Raw genomic sequence first — 21,139 nt, forward strand, 5'->3', positions numbered from 1 at the left:
CGAGGATCCGGCGCCAGAAGAACCTGCCATCGGACCGGGACTCGGAGGAGTAGATGTGGGGTCTGGATCCGGGTCGGATTTGGGCATTCACAGGAGCTGTCCAGCTCCTCTTCGTGATGTGTGGTTGATCACGGATATAGTCCGCCGTGTAGGTGAGCTCGCTCTGTCTAGACGCGGACAGGGCTCATAACCTAACGACACACAGTGAGTGCGAGCTCAGTCGGGGACAGTAACGACTAGATTGCTGTACCTAACGACACACAGTGAGTGCGAGCTAGGTACAAGATATGTAAGTATAGGAATAGAGTAATGATACATAGAACGGAAACACATACCTCAGTCGGGGACAGTAACGACTGAGGTATGAGCGAGCGGCCGAGCGAGCGCTATGCCGGGGCTCCTCGGAGAGCGCCGAAGAACTGTACAGTACCAACTAAACTAAAATAGGTAAGACAGTATCGGACGTCCGTCCTCGAGCTGTATCGTAGGAGATAAGATAATCAACACCGGGTGCGGACCCGGTGCCAGCCAGCCACCGTCGTACGAGTCTACTGCGCGCGCACGGCGGTGATCTCGAGATGCGGCGCGGGATCGGCACATGGGCTTGGGTCGCAGCTGGCCGTCCTCGACAGCCTTTATGGGGGTTAGTGCTCCCCGGTTTAGTTTCGATCCGATGCTTGCAAGAGTTGCGAAGCTGGTAGGATCGCGCCCGCGTCAGGGCTTCTATCTGTGGACAAGTTCAGGCCCACGTTCTATGGCTCCTGGCCCCGGGTGGTGGTGACGCCAAGCAGACGCCGAAATGGACACAGCTAGCACGTCCTCTGAATAAGATAACGCATTCATCACGCTGTGGTTATTGTTGTCTGTCAAGATACGTGCTAGCTGGTAGTTGGTCGCTCGATCGCGACCCTGGCTCACCGACTGGCTCGGCGGGCGCTCTGTCTGCTCCGTTCTCTACTCCCATCAGTCCTCACACCACGAGTAATGGCAAATAGCGTTCCTATAAGTGCCGCGCACTCTTCCCACTCGTCCACACCCTCCATCCAGCATGTCTACGGTCAACGTCCTACAACCCATCACCCTCGCCATCACCCTCATCGCCGCAGTGGGGCTTGCCTCATTCGTGCGCCCTTACCTCCGTACGCGCACTCTGGCAAGCAAACTGCCCCCCGGGCCTCCCAGCCACTGGCTCATCGGCAACCAGCAGCCCCCGCCGTAGTACGTTCCCTCCACCGCCCCGCCCACAGCTCGCTCACCACCGTTGCGCAGCGCCCATCGATACTACACCGAGCTCGCGAAGACGTACGGCCCCGTCTTCACCCTGCGCTATGGCTCTCGCATCGTCTGCGTGATTGCCGGGCACCAGGTGCGTGCCCACTCTCTCACCGACACCATGACCCTCTTTCCCGCGCCCCGGCGTCCCGCGCCCCGGCGTCCCGCTCCCCTACCCCCCCCCCCTTCGCACGCCGCCTGCGGACGAAGACCGGAATACTGACGGAAGCCACGACCGCGCCCGCACAGGCCGCGCTCGACATCATGGTCCAGCAGGCGCCCGCCCTCGCGGACCGCCCCCGGCACGTCGCCGCCGACGAGCTCGTCTCGCGCGGGATGCGCGTGCTGCTCGTCGGCGCGGGTGCGCGTCTGCGCCGGCTGCGCGCCGCCCTGCACGCCGCGCTGCAGCCGGCGAGCGCGCCGCGGTACGAGCGCGTGCAGGGGAAGGCGGCGCGGCAGTTCGTGCGGGACGTCGCGGAGGACCCCGCGCGGTTCGCGGAGCACGCCCGACGGTGGGTGGTTTGCTTTCCTTGCGGGCGTGGATGCCGGGGCTGATGGCGTGTGGGCGCGGGGCTGCAGGTACGCGGCGACGGTGATCCTGACGGTCACGTACGGGAAGACGACCCCGACGTCGTACGGGGACATGATCGTGCAGGAGATCAACCGGAACGCCGAGCGGTTGATGAAGGCCCTCGTCCCCGGGGCCTACCTCGTCGACTCGTACCCGATCCTCAAGCACGTCCCGGGCTTCACGTCCGAGCTCGACCGGTTCCACAGGGAAGAGCTCGACCTGTACACGCGGCAGGTGGACACCGTGCGGCGCAAAGTGGTACGGAGGACGTTTGTCGTTCGGTCGTCCTGTGCGCTGACGCGGTTGGACTGTCAGACGGCGAACAGTGTGCAACCGTGCTTCGTGACGTACCTTCTCGATAACCAGGAGAAGATGGAGCTCTCGGACGACGAGCTCGCGTACCTCGCCGGTTCGATGTTCGGCGCAGGATCAGATACGGTGCGTCTGTTCCCGTTCCGCTTGAATATGGGCAGACTTTGAGAAATAATAGACGGCCGGGGTCCTGACTTACATGGTGATGGCCGCCGCGCTCTACCCTGACGCCCAGCGCTGGGTTCAGAACAAGCTGGATGCCGTGGTCGGCCGCGATCGAGGTGCGTGTCTGACTGGAGTTCGTCTGGTGACTGGTTAACAGACGCGATTGGCCACAGCACCAACGTTCTCAGACCAAGACCGGCTGCCTGAAATCTGGGCATTCGCGGAGGAACTGTACCGATGGCGCCCGCTGGCACCGCAGGGTTCGATCTTGTCGCCTGTATGCGGTGGTCAGTGCTGATTGTGCGCTGTGATCAGGGTTTACGCACAGAGCGACTCAAGACGTGGTCTGGGTACGATCCTTGGTCCTCCGTCACCATGAGCCTTGACGAAGCTGAACGCTCGCAGAAGGACTATGTTATTCCCGCCGGCGCAGAGGTCGTGGGATGCCACTGGTGAGTCGGAGCTGCTCCATGTCACAAATGAGTGACCAAGTTCTGGGTAGGGCCATCGGTCGGGACGAAGAGGTCTTCGACGATCCAGAAGAGTTCCGTCCAGAGCGTTGGCTCGATGCGAAGGGACAGATGCGAGACGACATCAGGTCGTTCAACTTCGGGTTCGGGCGACGGGTGTGCCCCGGACAACACCTCGCGGAGAGGTTCGTCTTCCGCAGCCTCGTGCGCCCCCATTTTGTGCTGAACTGAGTCCGCAGGTCTGTCTTCATCAACCTCGCGCTGGCGCTCTGGGCGTTCGAGATTTCGGAAGACCCGACGCGCCCGATCGATTCGCTGGCGGTCGCGGATGCAGCGCTTTCTCACCCGCTGCCGTTCGCTGCTCAGTTTAAGCCCAGGGTGGCGAGCTTGACACAGAAGTTGTCTGCGTTGGATGTCGACGACGGGTAGCTAAGCCTTGGACGGTTTTGAGTGCGCGTGGGTGCAGGGCTGCCATGGATGATAGAGGACAACGTCAGCGACTGGCACGCCGGGAATATCTGAATACATATCAACGTTTCTGCTCGTCCGATATGTATGAGTAAACTTTACGAGAAATGTAGTGTTTTTGGTAGCGTTCTGAGCCCGTCAGAATGATACATTTCGCGCGCATTAAAACTTTACGTACCTCGACCTAATCCCGAGTCCTCAAAATGAAACATTTCTGTGCCTGCACATTGCACAATGATATCTCACACATAGAGCTCTGGCGGCCCGGGAACTCAAAGTTTCCCGATTCGCGACGATATATTTGGTATATCGTTCCCGGGCCGCCAGAGCTCTATGTGTGAGATATCATTGTGCAATGTGCAGGCACAGAAATGTTTCATTTTGAGGACTCGGGATTAGGTCGAGGTACGTAAAGTTTTAATGCGCGCGAAATGTATCATTCTGACGGGCTCAGAACGCTACCAAAAACACTACATTTCTCGTAAAGTTTACTCATACATATCGGACGAGCAGAAACGTTGATATTCCCGCCGCCCGGCATGCGAGCGCTGTTGGATCTATCGCGCGATCGCATGCCACCAGCGGTCAGCCGGATGACAGAGGCCGATAAGATTAGGAGATTAGGTTGGGACTCCGCCGCCAAGTCACATCAGCCAGACGTCATTGCGACCGGCCGCCTACTCTCTGCACACGCCGTCGACGTCGCTGGCGTTGTGCTCTGTCGCCTCTGCAACCTGTCTTACTCGAAGCTGCTGCTCTGTTTTCTCAACTCCGTCCTAGTCTGACCTCTGACCTGCTCGTAACGTCTGTTTCAATTACTGGCACGTAAATGCTCAGCTGGTGAGCGGTTTTCCAAGGGGCTGTCTACGCATACTGGGTACTAATGCGCATATAGTGTCCTCGCCTGGTGCATGTGTAACAGGAAACTGTAGGAAAATAGATCGCACTGACACTTGTGTTGCGAAACGGCTCAGTACGTCAGTCGTTGGACGCACCTCTTCCACATGTTGTGCATGTGTCCCTCCGTGAGGTTCTGCAGCCTTGGCATATGAGCCTGTGCTTCAGAATCCTATCTCCGCTCTGTCACGCACCATTATCTATTCCTCATTCGATCCATAACAAAACAGCTTTCCTCTTCCCACCACAAAGGCACTCTATCCGAAGGCATGTCTACCCGCGCCCGCCGCCAACCACAGGCGCGAAACGAACACCCCATCGATCCTCCTCCTCCACCTCCTCCTCCAACGCACTTCTACACATTCGCACGCAGAGCGTTCACGATCATCGTCACCTTCCTCCTCCTCCTCAACCTCGCGTCCGACCTCAGCGCCCGCTTCGCGCACCACGCCGCGCGGCCCCTCTACGCCTCCTACCCCGCACCCGTCGCGACGGGGATCATCGGCGCCGTGTGCGCGACGATCTGCTACGCGCCCACGACGCTCGCCATCGCCGCCTTCCTCCTCGCCTTCCGCACCGACATCCGCCAGCGCGGTGGCGGCGCCGCTCTAGACCCGCCCCCGGGCGCGCGCACGGACTGGCGGCGGGTCGCGCGGAGCCTATTCGCGGACGCGGCGGTCGTCGTCAAGGTCGCGGCGGTCGTGAGCCCGGCGCTGGCGTACGCGCTCGGGCACGGGGCGGGGAGCGCGCCGCCGCAGGTGCGTGCCGCGGAGGCGAGGGCGGGCGGGCAGCTCGCGGCGGCGGGCATGACGCTCAAGATCCTCGTCGTCGCGAGCGGGGAGATGTGGGACTTGCTGCCGGTGGCGGCGCTGACGTTCGATCGGGCGAGGGTGGTGCGGGAGCGAGGGAGGGAAGAGCGCGGTGGAGGGGGTCGAGATAGAGGCTCGGCCGGTTGGAGGCGGGGCTGGATTGCCAATGGGCTCGGTGGTTCGGTTGTTCCAATGGAGGGTTCTTGCTCGACGTCATGATGAGATAGGTGCGTTTGGTACTACATCGAATATGCGGCGGCCGGTTTGCAAGATGTCTGGTACGCCCTCGTTGATGCATTGTTGTATCCCATGGATGCGAGGTTGCCGTGGGGGCTGAGATGAGATAAATCAAGGTCGAGAAGGTTTTGCCTTCCACTGACAGAAGCAAAGGCAAGACACATGACGTCGCAATGCATCAATGCCAGCCACGGGCATCGCACACTGTGCACGGAATCGTGTTTTGGTGCGATGTATCGCACCCGCTCGCACCCGCCCTCTGGGTATGTGATTGGGTGCATAGGACAGGATCTGTCGATGGTGCAGCTTCGCCCCGTAAATGAAGCTTCGAAGGACTGCGAGGACGTCGTGATGGGGAAGGATTGAGAAACAGGACGAGGGGCGCCTGCAGGGTTGGGATCACCCTCGCACCGCCCCGAGTACGACTTGCGACTGGCCTTGGCCGGGCGGAGAGGATCATTTGATGTGGGTGACGGCCTGTTGCCATTCGGTGCGGCCCTTCGCGTTGCTGGCCCCGCTGTCCATCATATGCCCATGTCCCGTCCACAGCGCCCGCCGTCTCTTTCTTCGTCCCCCGTCCTTCTCTCTTCGTCTTCTGCTGCCCGCGGCAGCCCGGCTGGTTTCCTTCTCCTTTCTCTTCTTTCCTTCTCCCCGGCTGGCCTGGAGCTCTCTCGTCCACCCTGCTTGCCCACCCGTTCTCGCTCGTTTAGGACAGCCATTTGACCCGGAGCCCAGTATCCACTCACCCGACCACAATGATACCGATGTATGCACGCGCAGAGGGCGACAGTCTCGCAGGGACCACCGACGTGCGTACATTGCATCCACTCCCCCGTAAACCCAATCTTACACGTGCTCGCCTACGCTTTTCTTGCTGCGCCGCCTGTCCCCTCAACTCAGGATACGACTGAGGTGAAGGTCTTCCTCACCTTCCAGTTCATCGGGGCCGCAGGCCTGTTCGCTGTTCTGGTCACCGCCCTTTTTGCACCCAAGATCTATCGCCATTTCACCTGGCTCAACTTCTGCATAACATGGTTGATCTACTGCATCTCCTACACCCTCCTGTGAGTCTTCAATCCCTTCCCTTGCTCTCGCGTTCGCGCGCTCAAGTCGCGCTTCTACCTCTTCTCTTCTGCTGCGTCACGCACCCCGGACTTTGGGAATCCTAGCGCGTTTGCCGGACAGCAGTTGCGCCCAGAACCCCCCTCGTTCCCGCTCTGCCTCACCCAAGCATCGCTCATCTATGCCGCACCCGTTCTGTGAGTGCCGTCCACCCCGTGCGCCATCTGCGGTGTTTCTCACAGTCCATATGCGCTGCATCTCCCCACAGTGTCGCGATGTCCACGTTCGCGCTCGTGCTCCAGCTCTGGGTGACCCTGAAGACCGCGCTGCACCCGCCCAAAGCGCCTCGCACGCGCGACACCGTATTCAGTGGTTTCGTGAGTTTTCATACCTTTTCGCGCGCATACATCCACATCCCTGCTCGCCCGCGCATCGCCGGTCGACATTTGACTGACGCGCCCGCAGCTTCTGCTCGCACCTTACATCGCATGGCTGGGCTTCGTCGTCGCCATCCTTGTGGTACGTGTTCCACCCTCACCCGCGCATCGCCGTCCCCGTGGAACGCGTAACTAACGCGTTGCCGCTCTCGCGCCGCCCCGAACAGATCGGCACTCTCAACCCGTCGTCTGTTGAGCGCGCAGGCCATCTCGTCTACTGCACACTTCAAGGTGGCCGAGCGTGAGTGCCAACTACGTGCACTCGGCCTCTTTGCTGATTGATTGATATATCGCCTGCTTCTGGGATCCCCGGGATGCTGTTGGACATCGCCTTGCCTGTTTCCTCATGGGTTCCCGCCCCTGGATTCGACCTTCTGCGTTCGGTGCCGCACGGGACCTCTAGTGGCAACATCACCGCCATGGTCGTCGCCGCCATCCTCCTCGTGATGGTCGGGTTCGACAGTAAGTGGATTCTGTCTGCCACCTCTGACACCTGGGCGCTGACCACGCGCGCGACGCGCAGTCTACATCGGCGTCGTCCTGTACAAGAACTGGCGCGCGCTGCGCGGGTCGGACCACCCCGGCCAGATCCCGTTCAACCTGCTCCTGCGCGTCGCGCTGTTCAGCTTCGTGTGCGTCGTCGGCATCGGCTGCACGTTCATCTTCCTCTCGGGCGTCTCGTTCTTCGCGGGCAACATCCTCATCTCGCTTAGTGCGTCCCTCTCTCTTTCTCGGCTGCAGCAATGCCTCTTTGCCACATGGGCGGTGCTGACATCATCGTCTGTGCAGTGCCCGTGGTCGCGTTCCTCGTCTTCGGCACGCAAAGAGTGAGCCGCGCCTTTTGCTCTTCTCGCCCCGCGCCAGAGCTGACGTCGTCTCGCGTCGCAGGATATCCTGGAGGCGTGGGTCTTCTGGCGCAAGTGAGTGGACGCCAGCTCCCTATAGCTCTGTGGACCGGAAGCCAGCCACTTTTCCTTGACACGCCTGCCCGCGGGGTCCCTGCTTTCCGTGTCTGTATTTATGCGCCTCTCCCTCTTCGCTCTTCGTTCTTCGGTTCTTTTTGCGCTTTATTTGTTTCATTTTGCGCTTCGCTATGTATGTAGGATATCCAGCCGGACGACGACGGTCCCGCGCTGCCTCCGGGAGGCGGCGTGGAAGAGAACGACCAATGACACGATATGGGACGAACTTCTTTTGCGTGCGCGTGTCTGTATGCACTCTGCTTCTTCTGGAAGGTGACGTTAGAATCAGAACCGTTGGGCGGTCAGGTGGGCTTGGTTCCGTCTGACGAATGTCTGGGCAGACGGCTGACTGTCTGCTTTTCATAAAACTCGGATATAACGAACAAAAAGGAAACCATACGAGCACACCAGCTAGTCATACAACAAGCCAGGACGGCCACGGAACTCTACTCTGACTTCCAAGGCGCATAACAAACCCAGCCGTCCGTCCGTCCGCGCGCTCCTCCCTCTTCTGTAGTCCGCCTCCAGACACTCGACACTCGACACTCTCTTCACGCTCGTCAACCCCGCTTCGACGGCGTCGCCGCGCCCCCGAACGCGTACTTCTCCGACAGCTGCGCGACCTGCGCCTCGTAGTACTGCTGCCGCGCGCGCTCGTCCTCGCGCGCCTTCGCCTTCACTTTTTCCTCGTCGTCATCGGCGCTGGGGCGGGTGTGCGCGCCGAGGTGGGGGTTGCGGGTGCGGGTGTGGAGGACTTGGCGAGCGCGCGCTTCAGCCAGGATTTGGACTGCGATGCGGAGGATGGGGGCGAGGCGTCGGCGTCCTTGGAGGAGGAGGGGTTGAGTGGGGTCGTGGAAGCCACGGTCGAGGTGCTCGCGACGGAGACGAGGGAGGGCGAGGATGGGAGGGACGACATTGTGGTGCGTCGGGGGCTGTCTGAAGTCGTATGGAGGTGGTTCGACCGCAACTGGCGACGGCGGCGGCGGAGAGGGTTGCGATTCGAAATGCAGTGGACTGTAGTACTTGACAGGCTCGGGGACTCTAAAGCCCTTTATATGATTGCCCTGCCGGCCAGGGCGTTCATATTCAGATAGACCGTGCGCCGACCCCGCTAGCACACCGCACCGGTGCAGTGTGGACATACACAACGCCGGTGGGACGGAATTGCCGGCTATGACTCGACGGGCTGACATCGACTGGACCGCAATGTGTGGACGAGGCCAACGCCCTCGGGCTCGCGGCTCGGTCCTGAGCCTGCATTTCGAAAAACCGCCCGTCGCGCGCGGGTCCGAGTCCGAGTCCGATCACAGCAGCCGATGGGCGTTCGTTCGTTCGCTCGTTCGTTCGTTTGCTCGTTTGCCGCGGCGAGGGCCGCTGCAGACAAACTTTCGAAGCTTCGACACCGGACTCGAGTCAACGAGAGGAGGTCACCGCACTTGATAATCTAGACGCCGCGTACGGGTCCTGCGCGGGTTTTGTGCGTGCAAAGATGCGCGGCGGGCTTCGGGGCGATGGGGTTCGGCGCCGGGAGGTGGAAGAGTCGGTCCTTCCGGATGACTCGTGGGCGATATGGCCTCCGAGATGAATCGAACCTCCGATATCGACATCGGGACCGTCGTGATGGGAACTGTGCTGGATCCTCGAGAGTCAAGTGACCACTTGTCCTGGTTTGTATGTCGGCCCTCGGGTGAGATACGCCGGCTGAGAAAGTGTACTAGGCCAAGAGTCGAGGTCCGATTGCATGTTGAGCACCGGTAGCCTTCGAACCGTGCTTCGGCCGTCGGGAGGAGCTAAGGTCCTGACTCCTCAAACGCACGCGCAGCCGTATTTGAGCACCTGCGCGCGCGTGTACATGTGGCCAGCACGCAGTGGCTGCGTATGACACAGTCGTTCCCCACAACCTCATTTGGAAGAGGATGATGTGCTGGCGAGGCTGCGGTGTGTCATAGTCAATGTTCGCGCTCGGTACCAGCGGTCGCTGCGGACGTGCTCGCGTGCCTGATCGCTTCCAGGGGGTTAAGTCCAAAGGTAATGTGATTGTGATGCGTGGACTACACGGTACACGTCTGTCGGTGGTAGGACCGAGGATGTATCCTACACCATCTACAGCACGGAATACAGCACTCACCTTCGTGTAGAGTCCGAATCCTCCAGGAACCCGCTTGCCGTCATGGAAATCATGAGAGGCCCGCCATGCCTTCGAACCATCTCACAAGGGTTGCAACCTTCCGGACGGCAGCGTCGCTGAGCCCCAACCGGAGGTCAGGGCGCAAACGCGCATCCTCCGCGACCGCGGGCATAGTCCTGTAGCAGATCATAAGAGTGGACTTGTACTGCGGCGAAGCCGAGCACGCGACGGGCGGGGCATCGGGGTCTGCGCAGAGTCTCCTCCCCACGAGGCGAGGATGTCTGCCCACCACCGGGAAGTATGAGAACGCGGCAAGCGAAGCAGGGGCGGAAGAGCTCACTTTCGATGAACACGACGTCCCCTTTCTTGATGGACGGAGATCCTGTCGAGTAGCCGGCCCATTCGTCTGCGACGCCCCGCCACGCCGTGAGCTGGCATATGCCGTCGGAGTCGTCGCCGAGGACGAGCTTCAGCACCGAGATCTCGGTGCCGGCTTCGGGGCCCTTCTTCAGTCGGATGGGTCGGGGCCTTGCACATCTAGGACGGCAGCAAGCAGGTTGATCTTCTGGGATTGCTTCTGTCGGAGGCCATGCTGGATATCATATGATGCTCGTGCGAGAAGATTGTCGAGGGATGTGAGGGAGTGGAGGCTGAAGTGGAAGGCGGGGAAGTCGATGATGGAGGACGTGTGGGAGTCGGCAAAATTGTCTTGGGTCTCTTGTGTGAACTGAGAGAGAAAGCGAGAGCCTCCGAGAGAGTTCCGGGAGAGGTATGCCTTGGACAGACTGCCGTCCGTTCTCTGGAAAGTAGGGGGCCAAGTGATAGCCGTCGTCTCCGCTTCCGGGATATGAGGGGAGGAAGGGCGCAACAGAAGTGACCAAGACATACCTGAGTCCTCCTCTATATCCTCTGAAACATCGTCTTGGTCCATGAAGATGACGTTTTCGTACATGTTGGATATTCGCCTGTTCGCGGACGCAAGGGTAGAGGGTGGGAGTGTGTACGTGGTGCGATTGGCGAAATCGGGAGAAATGGATTTCCACTCATGATCGCTTCGAAGGTCAGTTGCCGAGGGCGCACCATAGAAGAGAACATAGCGAGACATGTGCACAGTGCGAGGGATGGATGGAAGAGAGTGAGAGCAGGGCGTCTATCTATGGGTCGGGCCGACGGGGTAGGAGACGCTGACAGCCACGGTCTGGATCACGTAAGCAACTCTCTTCTGCCCCAGCGCGTCCCTCGGCCTCGACAACGCCAACGCCAACGCCATCCTCAAGCCCTTCAACATGCCGGTGAGTACCTGAGTCCGTTAAGAGGGCTGCTAGGATGCTGCTGGGTTGGCTGGGGAGGTGCTCCTATCGAAAGGAGCTTGTTTTGTGGATGGATGGCACACGGCGCGTTTGGATGACGGTCGAAGGCCGCACTTCTGCAATTCTACTCAGCAGCGTGCAACTAGTCAAAGATCGTGCCCGGTGCTCATTTTGCTTTTCACCATGCAGGAACAACCCTCCAACTTCACCCGTTTCGTCGAGGTCGGCCGTGGTACGTCCCTTGCTCCCATTTTGCGTGCACACCTGGAGCGTTCAACCTCTGCACGCCCTGTTCAGTCGTCCTCCTCAAGTCCGGACCGCAGGAGGGTCAAATCGCCGTCATTGCGGAGATCATTGACCACAACCGGGTGCGTGGCCAGGTCTCTCCCTGCACTCTCGGGTCCTGAACCTCGCACGTAGGCGATCATTGATGGTCCCCTCACTGGTGTCCCCCGCCAATCCTTCCCCTACCGCCACATGACCCTCACGCCCCTCGTCGTAGCCAAACTCCCCCGCGGCGCCGGCACAGGCGTCGTCCGCAAGTTCCTCGAGAAGGAGGGTACTATCGACAAGTGGCAGAAGTCGTCCTGGGCGCAGAAGCGGGAGGCCGTCGCCAAGCGGCGGTCGCTCAACGACTTCCAGCGCTTCTGCGTCATGCTCGCGAAGAAGGGCCGGAGAGACGTCGTCCGCAAGGCGCTCTCCAAGGCGTGAGCGTCGGACTCTCTGTCTGCCTGTAGGGGTGCTCCCGGGGAGGGGTAAAATCATGGCGCACCTGTCGCTTCGCTGCCAGCCGCATCCACACGCTTTGTATGTCGCCGCATCGCATATGTACTATCCTCATGACATGCAGTATGCGCCCACCATCATCTACGATCTCATGCGTGCTGAACGCGAACGGTTTCACTCGAAGCACACCGGTCCATGTGCATGTCCGAGCCACACATGGTAGCGGCGGGTTGAGGGCGGGAGTGCGGAGCGGAATCGGGCAGTGGGCATGAGCCGGTCGGACTACCCGGAGTGTGTGGAAGTGCAGACAGCGTGCGGATGTGACTGAGGGAAGGTCCATCCCAGCCGCCCCTAATTTCTAAAGGCCTAAAAGCGTACCTGACCCCGTGTCTTCTTTGTCCATCAACTTGCATCTCAATAACTCTCCGGTCAGTATTCATGTGCCACATTCGTACTACCTGACCCATTTGGCCCTGCAGTCTTCATGATGTCTACTTCAACCATTTATCGGCTGAACGAAGACATCCTCCTTGCCACCCTCTCTTATCTTTCGGGCCACGACGCGGTGCGACTCGCTCGTACATGCAAGTTCATGTACGCGCTCTCCTGTCCAAGCGTCAGCGTGAAGATATCCCACCGGGATCTACACAAACTACATCGGACGGCTGGGGCGATCTGCCGGCCTGGTTCTTCCTCCGCGACCTACCTGCACAACCTCGACTTAGCTTTGATATCGAATAAAGAAAAAAACATAAAGGCCGTGGGCGACATCCTCAGGACCGCCAAGAACCTCCGCAGCCTGAGTCTTTCCACCGTGATCCCGCACGGTTGGATGGGATACCCCTCGATCGTCCACGCTCTGACTCAAATGAAGCGACTGCGGTCACTCGATTATTCTCCAATCTTCCACAACGACGTACTTCCGATGATCAAATCCATCCCCTCCCCTGACATTGTTAACCTCAGTCTTTGGTACGATGACCACTGGGACCACGTGTTTCCTCCTCTACTCTCGGTCCTCGAATCATTCCCCAAGCTCGTCACCCTCACCTTAGGTAATTTTGTCCCTCAACCGACCTCTCTTGATGCTACCCGGACATCGTTCCCGTCCATCCGGCATGTCGTGCTCAAGAACGTGTCCGTCGCCGCCACGGACATCCTCTACCTCTTTCCCAACCTCGACACGATCGAGTTCTCACCAAATCACGAGGGACATTGCATGCAAGGCCACACGGATCCCCGGCCGAGATGGCCCAAGGTCTCGGGCCGGCTCACCGTGGCCATCCACCGCCCGACAAGATGGGGCAACGGCGTCGACACGCTCCCCGACGCCGAGCTGCAGACCGCCGCCGTCGAGCTGCTCGAGCGCCGCGCGAGCGCCGTTCCGCGCCTTGAGCTCGCGGGCGAGTGGGAGTTCACCCGCGACGGCGTCACCGCCGTCGACGCCTCCACGTCGCGCCAGCTCGCGCGCCTCCTCGCGGCGCTCCAGCCGCGCGCGCTCACCCTCTCAGTGCACGCCGGGTTCCGGATCCCAGATAAGGTGCTCGACGGCCGGATGTGGAGCGAGAGAGCGCGCGTGCTCCCGCGCCTCCGCGCGCTCACCCTGCGCCGCGTCGGAACCGACAACTGGAGGCTCCCGGTGAGTCCGTCTGCCGCGGGCATTCCAAACCTCACCTCGCTGACGCTAGTCGCGCAGGAAACGCTGCCGGCGGCGCTGGCGCAGCTCCCGCTGCGCTGCCTGTTCATCGACGCGAGCCCGCCGGCTCACCCGTCGGACGGCCTCATGCCTGGCGCGGACTACAGAGAGCTGAGTCGCGTCGAAGCATTGCACGCGCTCCCCGCGAGGCTGCTCGCCGTGCTCACGAAGATGCGAGTGCTGGGGATCGCGGGGACGGCGGCGCTGCCGGACGCCGCGTTGGGCACCAGCAACAAATGGGGTCTGGAGGACCTGGCGGAATGGAAGCGGGAGCACGGCGAGCGGAACACGCGGTGGTGGCGCGTTGACGGTGAAGGGGCGGGGCGGAAGTTGGTCGAGCTCTGGCGCGAGGACGGAGAGCACGCGCAGAGGCTGGTGGAATATGCGGAGAAATACCGCGTCGCAGACCTGGACGGTGAGTAGATCGGATACCTTGATACTCAAGCCGGATGGCTGAGTTTCCCATTGCGCAGCTATATACATGGACAAGTGCCGGTACAACCCCTGACCGCAGTGTTGGTTTCCCGACAGTGTACAGTGAATCGCCCGCGCGACTCGATATTTTTCTGATCTTTTTGGAGGGGAGAGATAGCTTGGTCGAGGCGCACTAGACGAAAAATAGAGCGAAACTCGACCGTCCAGCCCTGGAGACCCAGGTGCCCACGGAGCGCGATGCAGAGATTTCCGACGATAGGCGCTAAAAATGTACATACAAAACAGAAAAGAGAAGGGTACAGTGGTGGGTACGTGGCTCTAAAACCTCGAGTCGCGCCTGGCAGCAGCACGGAAGGGTTGAGCTGGCATGGAGCCACCCTGCGTCCTCCTCATACTGTCCGGCGAGAGGGGCTCGCGCCACGCACGCCATTGACTCATCAGAAGCACCCGTTAGGGGTTGGAGCTCCCGAGTTGTGTGGAGGAGGAGGAGGAGGAGGAGGAGGAGGTTGGTGACGCGCCGTGAGCGCGTCGAGGTGCGCGTGGGCCTCCCGCTGGAGGGTGCACGGCAGCGCGCGCATGCACTTCCCGGAGCGGTGAGGACGCACGGCGGCGGAGAAAAGCGCGGCGTGCTCAGCGCGTCCACTTGGAGGACTGGCCGCTCTCGCGACGTGCGTAGTTCGTGCCAGTTTGGCACCGGCTTTTCCCGCTCGTCTGAACGGGCTCAGACTCGGTGCCGGGACGCTGCGCGGGAGGCTCAACCGTGTTCAAACGTCGATACAACGCGTGGGAACGTAGTATACATGACTAAGCATACTGGTCGTGCGAGGGCGTAACGGACACCTCTTACCTTCATCCATCAAGTCACCTTGCGTCCTACAATCCATCCAGTCAGTGTCTATACGTTCGTGTGCGATCCGTTGTGACTCATCGGACCCTGCAGTCGTCACGATGTCCTCTTCGATTGTTAACCGGCTCAACGAAGACATCCTCCTTGCCGTCCTCTCTTATCTTCCAGGCCACGATGCAGTACAACTCGCTTATACATGCAAGTTCATGTACGCGCTTTCCTGTCCAAGCTGCAGCGTGACGATATCCTACGAGGAACAATACAAACTACATCGGACGGCTGAGGCGATCTGCCGGCCTGGTTCTTCCTGCGCGACCTACTTGCGTGGCCTCGACTTAGATTTGATGTCGAATAAAGACGAAAACATAAAGGACGTGGCCGACATCCTCAGGACCGCCAAGAACCTCCGCAGCCTGAGTCTTTCCTACGTATTCCAGCATAGTTGGACGGGCCATCCATCGATCGTCCGCGCCCTCACTCGAATGAAGGATCTACGAGCACTCAGTTATTCTCCCGTCTTGCTTGACGACGTACTTCCGATGGTCCAATCCATCCCCTCGTCCAACCTCGCCGACCTCAGTCTTCGGTTCGATGTCAACTGGAGGCACGAATTTCCTCCTCTTGTCTCTGTACTCAAATCATTCCCCAAGCTCGTCACTCTCACCCTATGTAGTTTCGTCCCACGACCGACTTCTCTCGATTCTATCCAAGCATCTGCATCATCGTTCCCGTCCATCCGGCATATCGCCCTCAAGGCAGTCTCCATCGCCGCCACGGACATCCTCTACTTCTGCCCCAACCTCGACACGATCGAGCTCTCCCAGGACCACGAAACGCACAACATGCAAGGCCACACGGATCCCCGGCCGAGATGGCCCAAGGTGTCCCGCCGCTTGACCGTGGCCTTCCACGACGCGACGAGATGGGGCACCGGCGTGATCGCGCTCGAGTTCGACGAGCTGCAGACCATCCTCGTCGAGCTCCTCGAGCGCCGCGCGAGCCCCGTCCCGCACCTCGAGCTCGCCGCGGGCGAGTGGGAATTCACCCGCGACGGCGTCACCGCCGTCGACGCCGCCACGTCGCGCCGCCTCACCCGCCTCCTCGCGGCGCTCCAGCCGCGCGCGCTCACCCTTCCAGTGCACGCGGGCTTCCAGAGCACGGACAACAAGCTCGACGGCCGGATGTGGACCGAGGTCGCGCGCGTGCTCCCGCGCCTCCGCGCGCTCACCCTGCGCCGCGTCGGACGAGACTATTGGAAGCTCCCGGTGAGTCCGTGTGCCGCGGACATTCCAAACCTCGCCTCGTTGACGCTAGTCGCGCAGGAAACGCTGCCGGCGGCGCTGGCGCGGCTCCCGCTGCGCTGCCTATTCATCGACGCCAGCCCCATGAACCCGTCGAACGGCCGGCGCCACAGCCCTGGCCCGCCCTACAAGGAGCTGGAGCGCGTCCAACGCCTGGACGCGCTCCCCGCGAAGCTGCTTGCCGCGCTCTCGAAGATGCGAGTGCTGGGGATCACGGGGACCGCGGCGCTGCCGGACGCGGCGATGGACAACACGCAGCAATGGATTCTGGAGGACCTGGCGGAATGGAGGGAGGAGCACGGCGAGCGGAACACGCGGTGGTGGCGCGTCGACGGCCAAGGGGCGGAGCGGAAGCTGGTCGAGCTCTGGCGCGAGTACGGAGAGCAAGCGCAGAGGCTGGTGGAAGATGCGGAGAAGTACCGCGTCGCAGACCTGGACGGTGAGTAGATCGGATGCCTTGGTGTTCAAGCTGGATGCTGACTTTGCGCTTGCGCAGCTGTATACATGGACAAGTGTCGGTACAACCCCTGACCACAGAGCATAGAAAGAGATAATGTGGATATCTACCTTAAGATTGCTCGTGATCCAGTTGCATTGTTGATACATAGATGGTGGTGAGTATGGTCAAGGCAGAAGGTAGAAGGCACAACCAGATCAGAAATTAGAGTCGGAACCATATCAGTACTGTATTACCCACGAACGCTCGCGCGCATCATACATAAGACCACAGGGAGAGTAAGGTAACGATCACCGAGTAAGCATCTGAGTAGGAAACAGAAACATCGTTCGCTGCGTCACCGGATCGGACCCGCACCGCCGCTGAACCCGTACTTGGCCGTGAACTTCGCGAGCTCGGCCTCGCGCGCCCGCCGCGCTACGTCCTTCCGCCGCTCCTCCTCCGTCATCGGTGGTTTCATTTTGGGCGCGGGGCTCGAGCCCGAGCCCGAGTGTGTCGCACCGAGCGCGCGCTTCAGCCACGATTGCGGTTTGGAACGCGGCGCGCCGGGGTACGTGGAGAGGTGGGAGCCGACTCGCCCGGACTCGGACTCCGAGTCCTTCGGTTTTGGGCTGCAGATGGGTGTGGTAGAGACGGCGGTGGAGGTGCTCGCGAGGGAGGTGAGGGACGGCGATGAGTGGATGGATGTCATGGTGCTCGAGGGCATGGTGGACGCGGCGATGGTGTGGGTCGTGGTCGTGGTAGGGATGTGGGCCAGGATGGTGGGCGCGAAAGGAGGTGGAGACCGCACGGCAAGTAGAGGTGTCGGTGTCAACTCGAGGAATGCAGACGAGTGGGAGCGTCGCGGCGGTGTGTCACTCGATCTTATACCAAGTGCAGACCTGTGCAGACGCACGCAGGACGACACGGCTGCGCACCTAACAGAGGAGACCCGAGCCGACTCCGATACCGGGGCCCTTGCAAGTCTGGAGTGTCATTAGAACAACAGCTGTTCCATTCCAGCGGTGCAAATCCGATACGATCGAGGCGCAGTGTGACTCGGACGACTGTCCTCGGCACTGCAATAAGGTTGTCAGTGAGTCAATTACTACTACCTGTCGCTCAAAGTTGAGGCCTGAGGCGCTGAGGGACGCACCACAGAATTGCAAGTACCACTCTTCGATACAAGCCGCGAATTTGAGACTGCGAGGCGTGCAGGGCTGTAAGTCCTCGTCGAGGTAGCGCGAGATTATGGCCCTGCTATGTAGTCATGTAATAGCGAGAAACAAGCCTTGCTCAAGCGGCTCCGGTTGGCTACAGGCGCCGGCCGGCATCGGGGCCGATCGGATGAGGGGGAAACATATTGGCGCGGGCCGAGATGAATATGACTCCTTCCCGCTCACTCATTCCAACCCATCCCCGCTGCGCACGACAGTCTGGTTCGTGCGGAACGATACTGAGCAATCATTTTTCTTGAGCACAGGTGTAAGTAGCATGGCAGTTTGCGCTGACGGTGTGACGGCCGCACGTCGCCCGCGGTGGGTCCATCTTCAAATCATGGTATTCGGCCTTCAAATTGGCTCTCAGTTGACTCACATCGCTCCCGCCCATAGCTTCCGCAGTCCAATGTCATCACAACGACCCTTCCGACTGCTGTCCCATGCTCCCGGGACCACGTATAAAGCTGGCACGGTGCGCGTCGTCTTCCATCCTCGTCACATTTTCCAGCCGCGCTCAGCCTCGCACCCATCGCGCCCACAACACAAGCACATCCTACCCTCTCCAACATTCTGGCGTTCGCCACCACCCACACCGCCACCCACACGATGCCCGCAAGCACCACGATGACCTCTGTCCCATCCTCGCCCTCCTCCCTCTCCGTCGCGAGCACTTCCACCGCGGTCTCCGCCACCGCCACCCCCAAAACGAAGGACTATGAGTCCGCATTCGGCGCGCTCCAGACGCAGTACGGCTTCGCGGCGTCCGCGCCCGCGCCCGAACGCGGGTCGCCCAAGTCGCAGCCGCAGCCGCAGCCGGCGCAGTCGCAGCGGCACAAGTCAAACTCCGCCTCGTGGCTGAAGCGCGCGCTGTCGAGTTCGCGCTCGCGCTCCCCGAAGCCGCAATCGCAGTCGCGGCCGACGTCAGAAGAGGAGAGGGCGAAGGAGGCGGAGCGGGCGCGGCAGTACTACTACTACGAGGACCAGTTCGCGCAGCTGACGGCGAAGTACGGGTGCGGAGGCGGGCCGGGTCCGACGAGGATGTGAGGCAGGTTTCGTCTGGACGCTGGTTTGCGTGCTCGGACGTCTATGTACTAGAATGTTGTCCATATCGTCGCACACCGCAGGGTGATACTAATAGTCATAGGATCGCAAATGGCATAAGTAGTCATCTCATAAAATGAGACTGTTCGTAGCCGAAGTTGATACCTCGACACGCGGCCCCTACTGTGCGAGGCCTGAAGTTCCAATGCCTCTTCACGATACATGTTTGGAGGCTGGCGTGCTGCGCAAAAGCTGGATATGGTCGCGAGCATCGCTGATGCTAGGAAGGAGTCAGGACGCGCTACGTACTTAGGTGTCCACATGAGGCTGGTCGAAGAGAGCTCGCTACATTTCTGACCCGTTCATGGACTTGCAACGCTGCGTGAACATCTAATCTAATCGACATAGATTTGGCGCTGATGAGATAAGCTGCAACAGACGCTGTCTCCTGTTTCTGCTTTGTCGCGTACCACCACGACATACGGAGTTCACAGGTAACATACCATCCAAACACGGGTTATGGGAATATGCGCTAACGAGGATCCTCATTTTACAGCAGGTTGATGCTCCTGGTTTCCAGTTCGATCACTTCGCACACTTGTCCAACCCCCTTCGACATTACTCGTCTCCAAGTCAAGACTCCAACGCAAGTGCTGCCTTGCGGGTATTACTCATACAAACCTGCTAATTTGTTCCTTTCCAGGTTTCCGCCATGGCACTTTTCATGGATCTGAATGACGATATTCTCCTCATCATCCTCTCCTATCTCCAGAAGCGAGATATGTGTGTCTTGTCGCTCACCTGTAAACATTTCCATACGGTTTCCTCTCCAAGACTCTGGACGGTCATTTCGTTGAAACGGCATCTTCCTTTCTCCTGGTTGCATGAGAACATCGGCACCAACGCTCGTTATGTTCGTGAGATGGCGATCTATCTCATCGGCAAGGCACCTAGGCTCCCTGATGTCTTGTTCGCAACCAAGAACATCCGTCACCTCGTGATATCCAGTCTTTTGCACCACTTCGACGACCCGCGTTTTTCTGTGGCTCTTTCGGAGCTGTTCGAGCTCCGGAAGCTCTCTTGCAACTGGGCCCACAACAAGATGCTGCCGACGATCCAAAGCATTCCCTCTCCCAACCTCACGAGCCTCTGTCTGCGCTATGAAGGAGGAAGGGACCTTTTCGACCACCTCCCTTCCCTCATCTCCGCCATTGCATCCTTTCCTCGCCTATACGCTCTCATTCTAAACTACTTTAGACCAACCGCCGCTGTCGACATCGCCAGCTACCCGCCATTTCCCTCCATCCATCAGCTCACCCTCCACGGCGTCACCGAGCCCGCGACAGATCTCGTTTATCTCTGTCCCAACGTCACCTCCCTGAAACTTGGTCTTGAACGTCCTTGTAGAGGGGACCCTCACGGATCCCGACCGGGATGGCGCCCCTCGCCGATCCCTCGACTCACCCTCACGTATTCGCACACAGACGTCAGGGAATCCATTATCTCGTTGCTGGAACGACACGACGTGCACGCGACACACGTCCGACTCTCCATGCTCTGGGGGGTCAAAGATGACGGCATCTCGTTCGCGATAACCGAACTCGCGTCCGAACTCACGCGCGTTCTCGCCGCGCTCAAGCCGCACTCGCTTTGCCTGGAGATAACAGTGACGTGGGACACGAGGCTGTTTTACCGCACGGGGACTCTCTGGCAAATGGTCGCCACGGCCGCCCCGCACCTGCGTGCGCTCGTGCTCGATGTAGAGTCATTCGACAACGATACCGAAGACGGGGAGCCGCAGATATGGACGCCCCCCGTACGTCGCGCTTCTGATCCGAGTGCGCCCCTCAGTGCTCACCCGATGTTCTCCACGCGCCAGGACGCGCTCGTGGCGGAGCTCGCGCGCCTCCCGCTCGTCGCCTTCCATCTCAAGGCGGACCCGGCCCAACTGTTCGAGCGGAATCCGGAGGCGGACACGGGAGATCGCCTCCGCCTCCGCGCGCTCGCCGCGTTCCCCGGGAGGCTCGCCGCGGTCATCTCCACACTGCGCGTGGTCGGCGTATCGGACGGGTGGCGCCAGGGCGAGGGCGTGCGGTCCACGCGGTGGTGGCGCGTCGAGCGCGGCGAACGCAACGGCGCGTCGCGGTGGCTGGTCGAGCTCTGGCGCGAGGACGGGGAGCGGGCGCTGCGGCTGGTGCAGAATGAGGCGTTTTGTGCGTCCGACCTTGACGGTGAGGAGACGGTTCGAGTTCTGGTTATATCCGGCGGCTGAGTTGCGTCCCTGTAGACATCTACTCGGAGAAGTGCCGTTACGTGCGGTGGTGAGCGAAGAGTGCG

The 21,139-nt window shown here is 60.4% G+C and overlaps 9 protein-coding genes across 9 annotated transcripts; 7 read left to right on the forward strand and 2 right to left on the reverse strand.

Moving 5' to 3' along the window:
* Positions 1–1,048: 1,048 nt before the first annotated feature.
* On the forward strand, positions 1,049–3,219 carry BXZ73DRAFT_51988 (cytochrome P450; the record flags this gene model as incomplete). The annotated part of the gene is made up of 11 exons (XM_048020728.1): positions 1,049–1,218; positions 1,270–1,366; positions 1,522–1,784; positions 1,852–2,101; positions 2,159–2,281; positions 2,334–2,436; positions 2,494–2,580; positions 2,636–2,670; positions 2,726–2,772; positions 2,823–2,975; positions 3,030–3,219. The coding sequence occupies 11 exons, from the start codon at positions 1,049–1,051 to the stop codon at positions 3,217–3,219; spliced, it is 1,518 nt and encodes a 505-aa protein (XP_047874682.1).
* Positions 3,220–4,424: 1,205 nt separating this feature from the next.
* Positions 4,425–5,183, forward strand: BXZ73DRAFT_80007 (uncharacterized protein; the record flags this gene model as incomplete). Its single annotated transcript, XM_048023200.1, has 1 exon — positions 4,425–5,183. One exon carries the CDS (start codon positions 4,425–4,427, stop codon positions 5,181–5,183), a length of 759 nt encoding a protein of 252 aa, XP_047874683.1.
* A 773-nt stretch (positions 5,184–5,956) lies between these two features.
* Positions 5,957–7,624, forward strand: BXZ73DRAFT_91847 (uncharacterized protein; the record flags this gene model as incomplete). The annotated part of the gene is made up of 10 exons (XM_048026136.1): positions 5,957–6,010; positions 6,102–6,265; positions 6,371–6,460; positions 6,532–6,640; positions 6,729–6,782; positions 6,868–6,941; positions 7,104–7,162; positions 7,224–7,412; positions 7,490–7,527; positions 7,589–7,624. The coding sequence occupies 10 exons, from the start codon at positions 5,957–5,959 to the stop codon at positions 7,622–7,624; spliced, it is 867 nt and encodes a 288-aa protein (XP_047874684.1).
* A 2,215-nt stretch (positions 7,625–9,839) lies between these two features.
* On the reverse strand, positions 9,840–10,895 carry BXZ73DRAFT_91848 (uncharacterized protein; the record flags this gene model as incomplete). Its single annotated transcript, XM_048026137.1, has 4 exons — positions 9,840–10,036; positions 10,131–10,296; positions 10,326–10,627; positions 10,679–10,895. The coding sequence occupies 4 exons, from the start codon at positions 10,893–10,895 to the stop codon at positions 9,840–9,842; spliced, it is 882 nt and encodes a 293-aa protein (XP_047874685.1).
* A 181-nt stretch (positions 10,896–11,076) lies between these two features.
* BXZ73DRAFT_91849 (60S ribosomal protein L14) lies at positions 11,077–11,811 on the forward strand (the record flags this gene model as incomplete). The annotated part of the gene is made up of 4 exons (XM_048026138.1): positions 11,077–11,082; positions 11,290–11,332; positions 11,398–11,468; positions 11,521–11,811. The coding sequence occupies 4 exons, from the start codon at positions 11,077–11,079 to the stop codon at positions 11,809–11,811; spliced, it is 411 nt and encodes a 136-aa protein (XP_047874686.1).
* Positions 11,812–12,313: 502 nt separating this feature from the next.
* BXZ73DRAFT_104531 (uncharacterized protein) lies at positions 12,314–14,030 on the forward strand (the record flags this gene model as incomplete). Its single annotated transcript, XM_048015925.1, has 3 exons — positions 12,314–13,465; positions 13,523–13,937; positions 13,996–14,030. 3 exons carry the CDS (start codon positions 12,314–12,316, stop codon positions 14,028–14,030), a joined length of 1,602 nt encoding a protein of 533 aa, XP_047874687.1.
* Positions 14,031–14,905: 875 nt separating this feature from the next.
* BXZ73DRAFT_104532 (uncharacterized protein) lies at positions 14,906–16,636 on the forward strand (the record flags this gene model as incomplete). The annotated part of the gene is made up of 3 exons (XM_048015926.1): positions 14,906–16,069; positions 16,127–16,544; positions 16,602–16,636. The coding sequence occupies 3 exons, from the start codon at positions 14,906–14,908 to the stop codon at positions 16,634–16,636; spliced, it is 1,617 nt and encodes a 538-aa protein (XP_047874688.1).
* A 263-nt stretch (positions 16,637–16,899) lies between these two features.
* Positions 16,900–17,268, reverse strand: BXZ73DRAFT_104533 (uncharacterized protein; the record flags this gene model as incomplete). Its single annotated transcript, XM_048015927.1, has 1 exon — positions 16,900–17,268. The coding sequence occupies one exon, from the start codon at positions 17,266–17,268 to the stop codon at positions 16,900–16,902; it is 369 nt and encodes a 122-aa protein (XP_047874689.1).
* A 1,099-nt stretch (positions 17,269–18,367) lies between these two features.
* BXZ73DRAFT_104534 (uncharacterized protein) lies at positions 18,368–21,127 on the forward strand (the record flags this gene model as incomplete). The annotated part of the gene is made up of 7 exons (XM_048015928.1): positions 18,368–18,771; positions 19,383–19,452; positions 19,506–19,585; positions 19,637–20,205; positions 20,287–20,618; positions 20,682–21,033; positions 21,090–21,127. The coding sequence occupies 7 exons, from the start codon at positions 18,368–18,370 to the stop codon at positions 21,125–21,127; spliced, it is 1,845 nt and encodes a 614-aa protein (XP_047874690.1).
* Between the last annotated feature and the right edge of the window lie 12 nt (positions 21,128–21,139).

The sequence above is a fragment of the Epithele typhae genome, assembly GCF_022376455.1.
Source record: "Epithele typhae strain CBS 203.58 chromosome Unknown BXZ73scaffold_52, whole genome shotgun sequence".
In the NCBI taxonomy this organism is placed as follows: Eukaryota; Fungi; Basidiomycota; class Agaricomycetes; order Polyporales; family Epitheliaceae; genus Epithele; species Epithele typhae.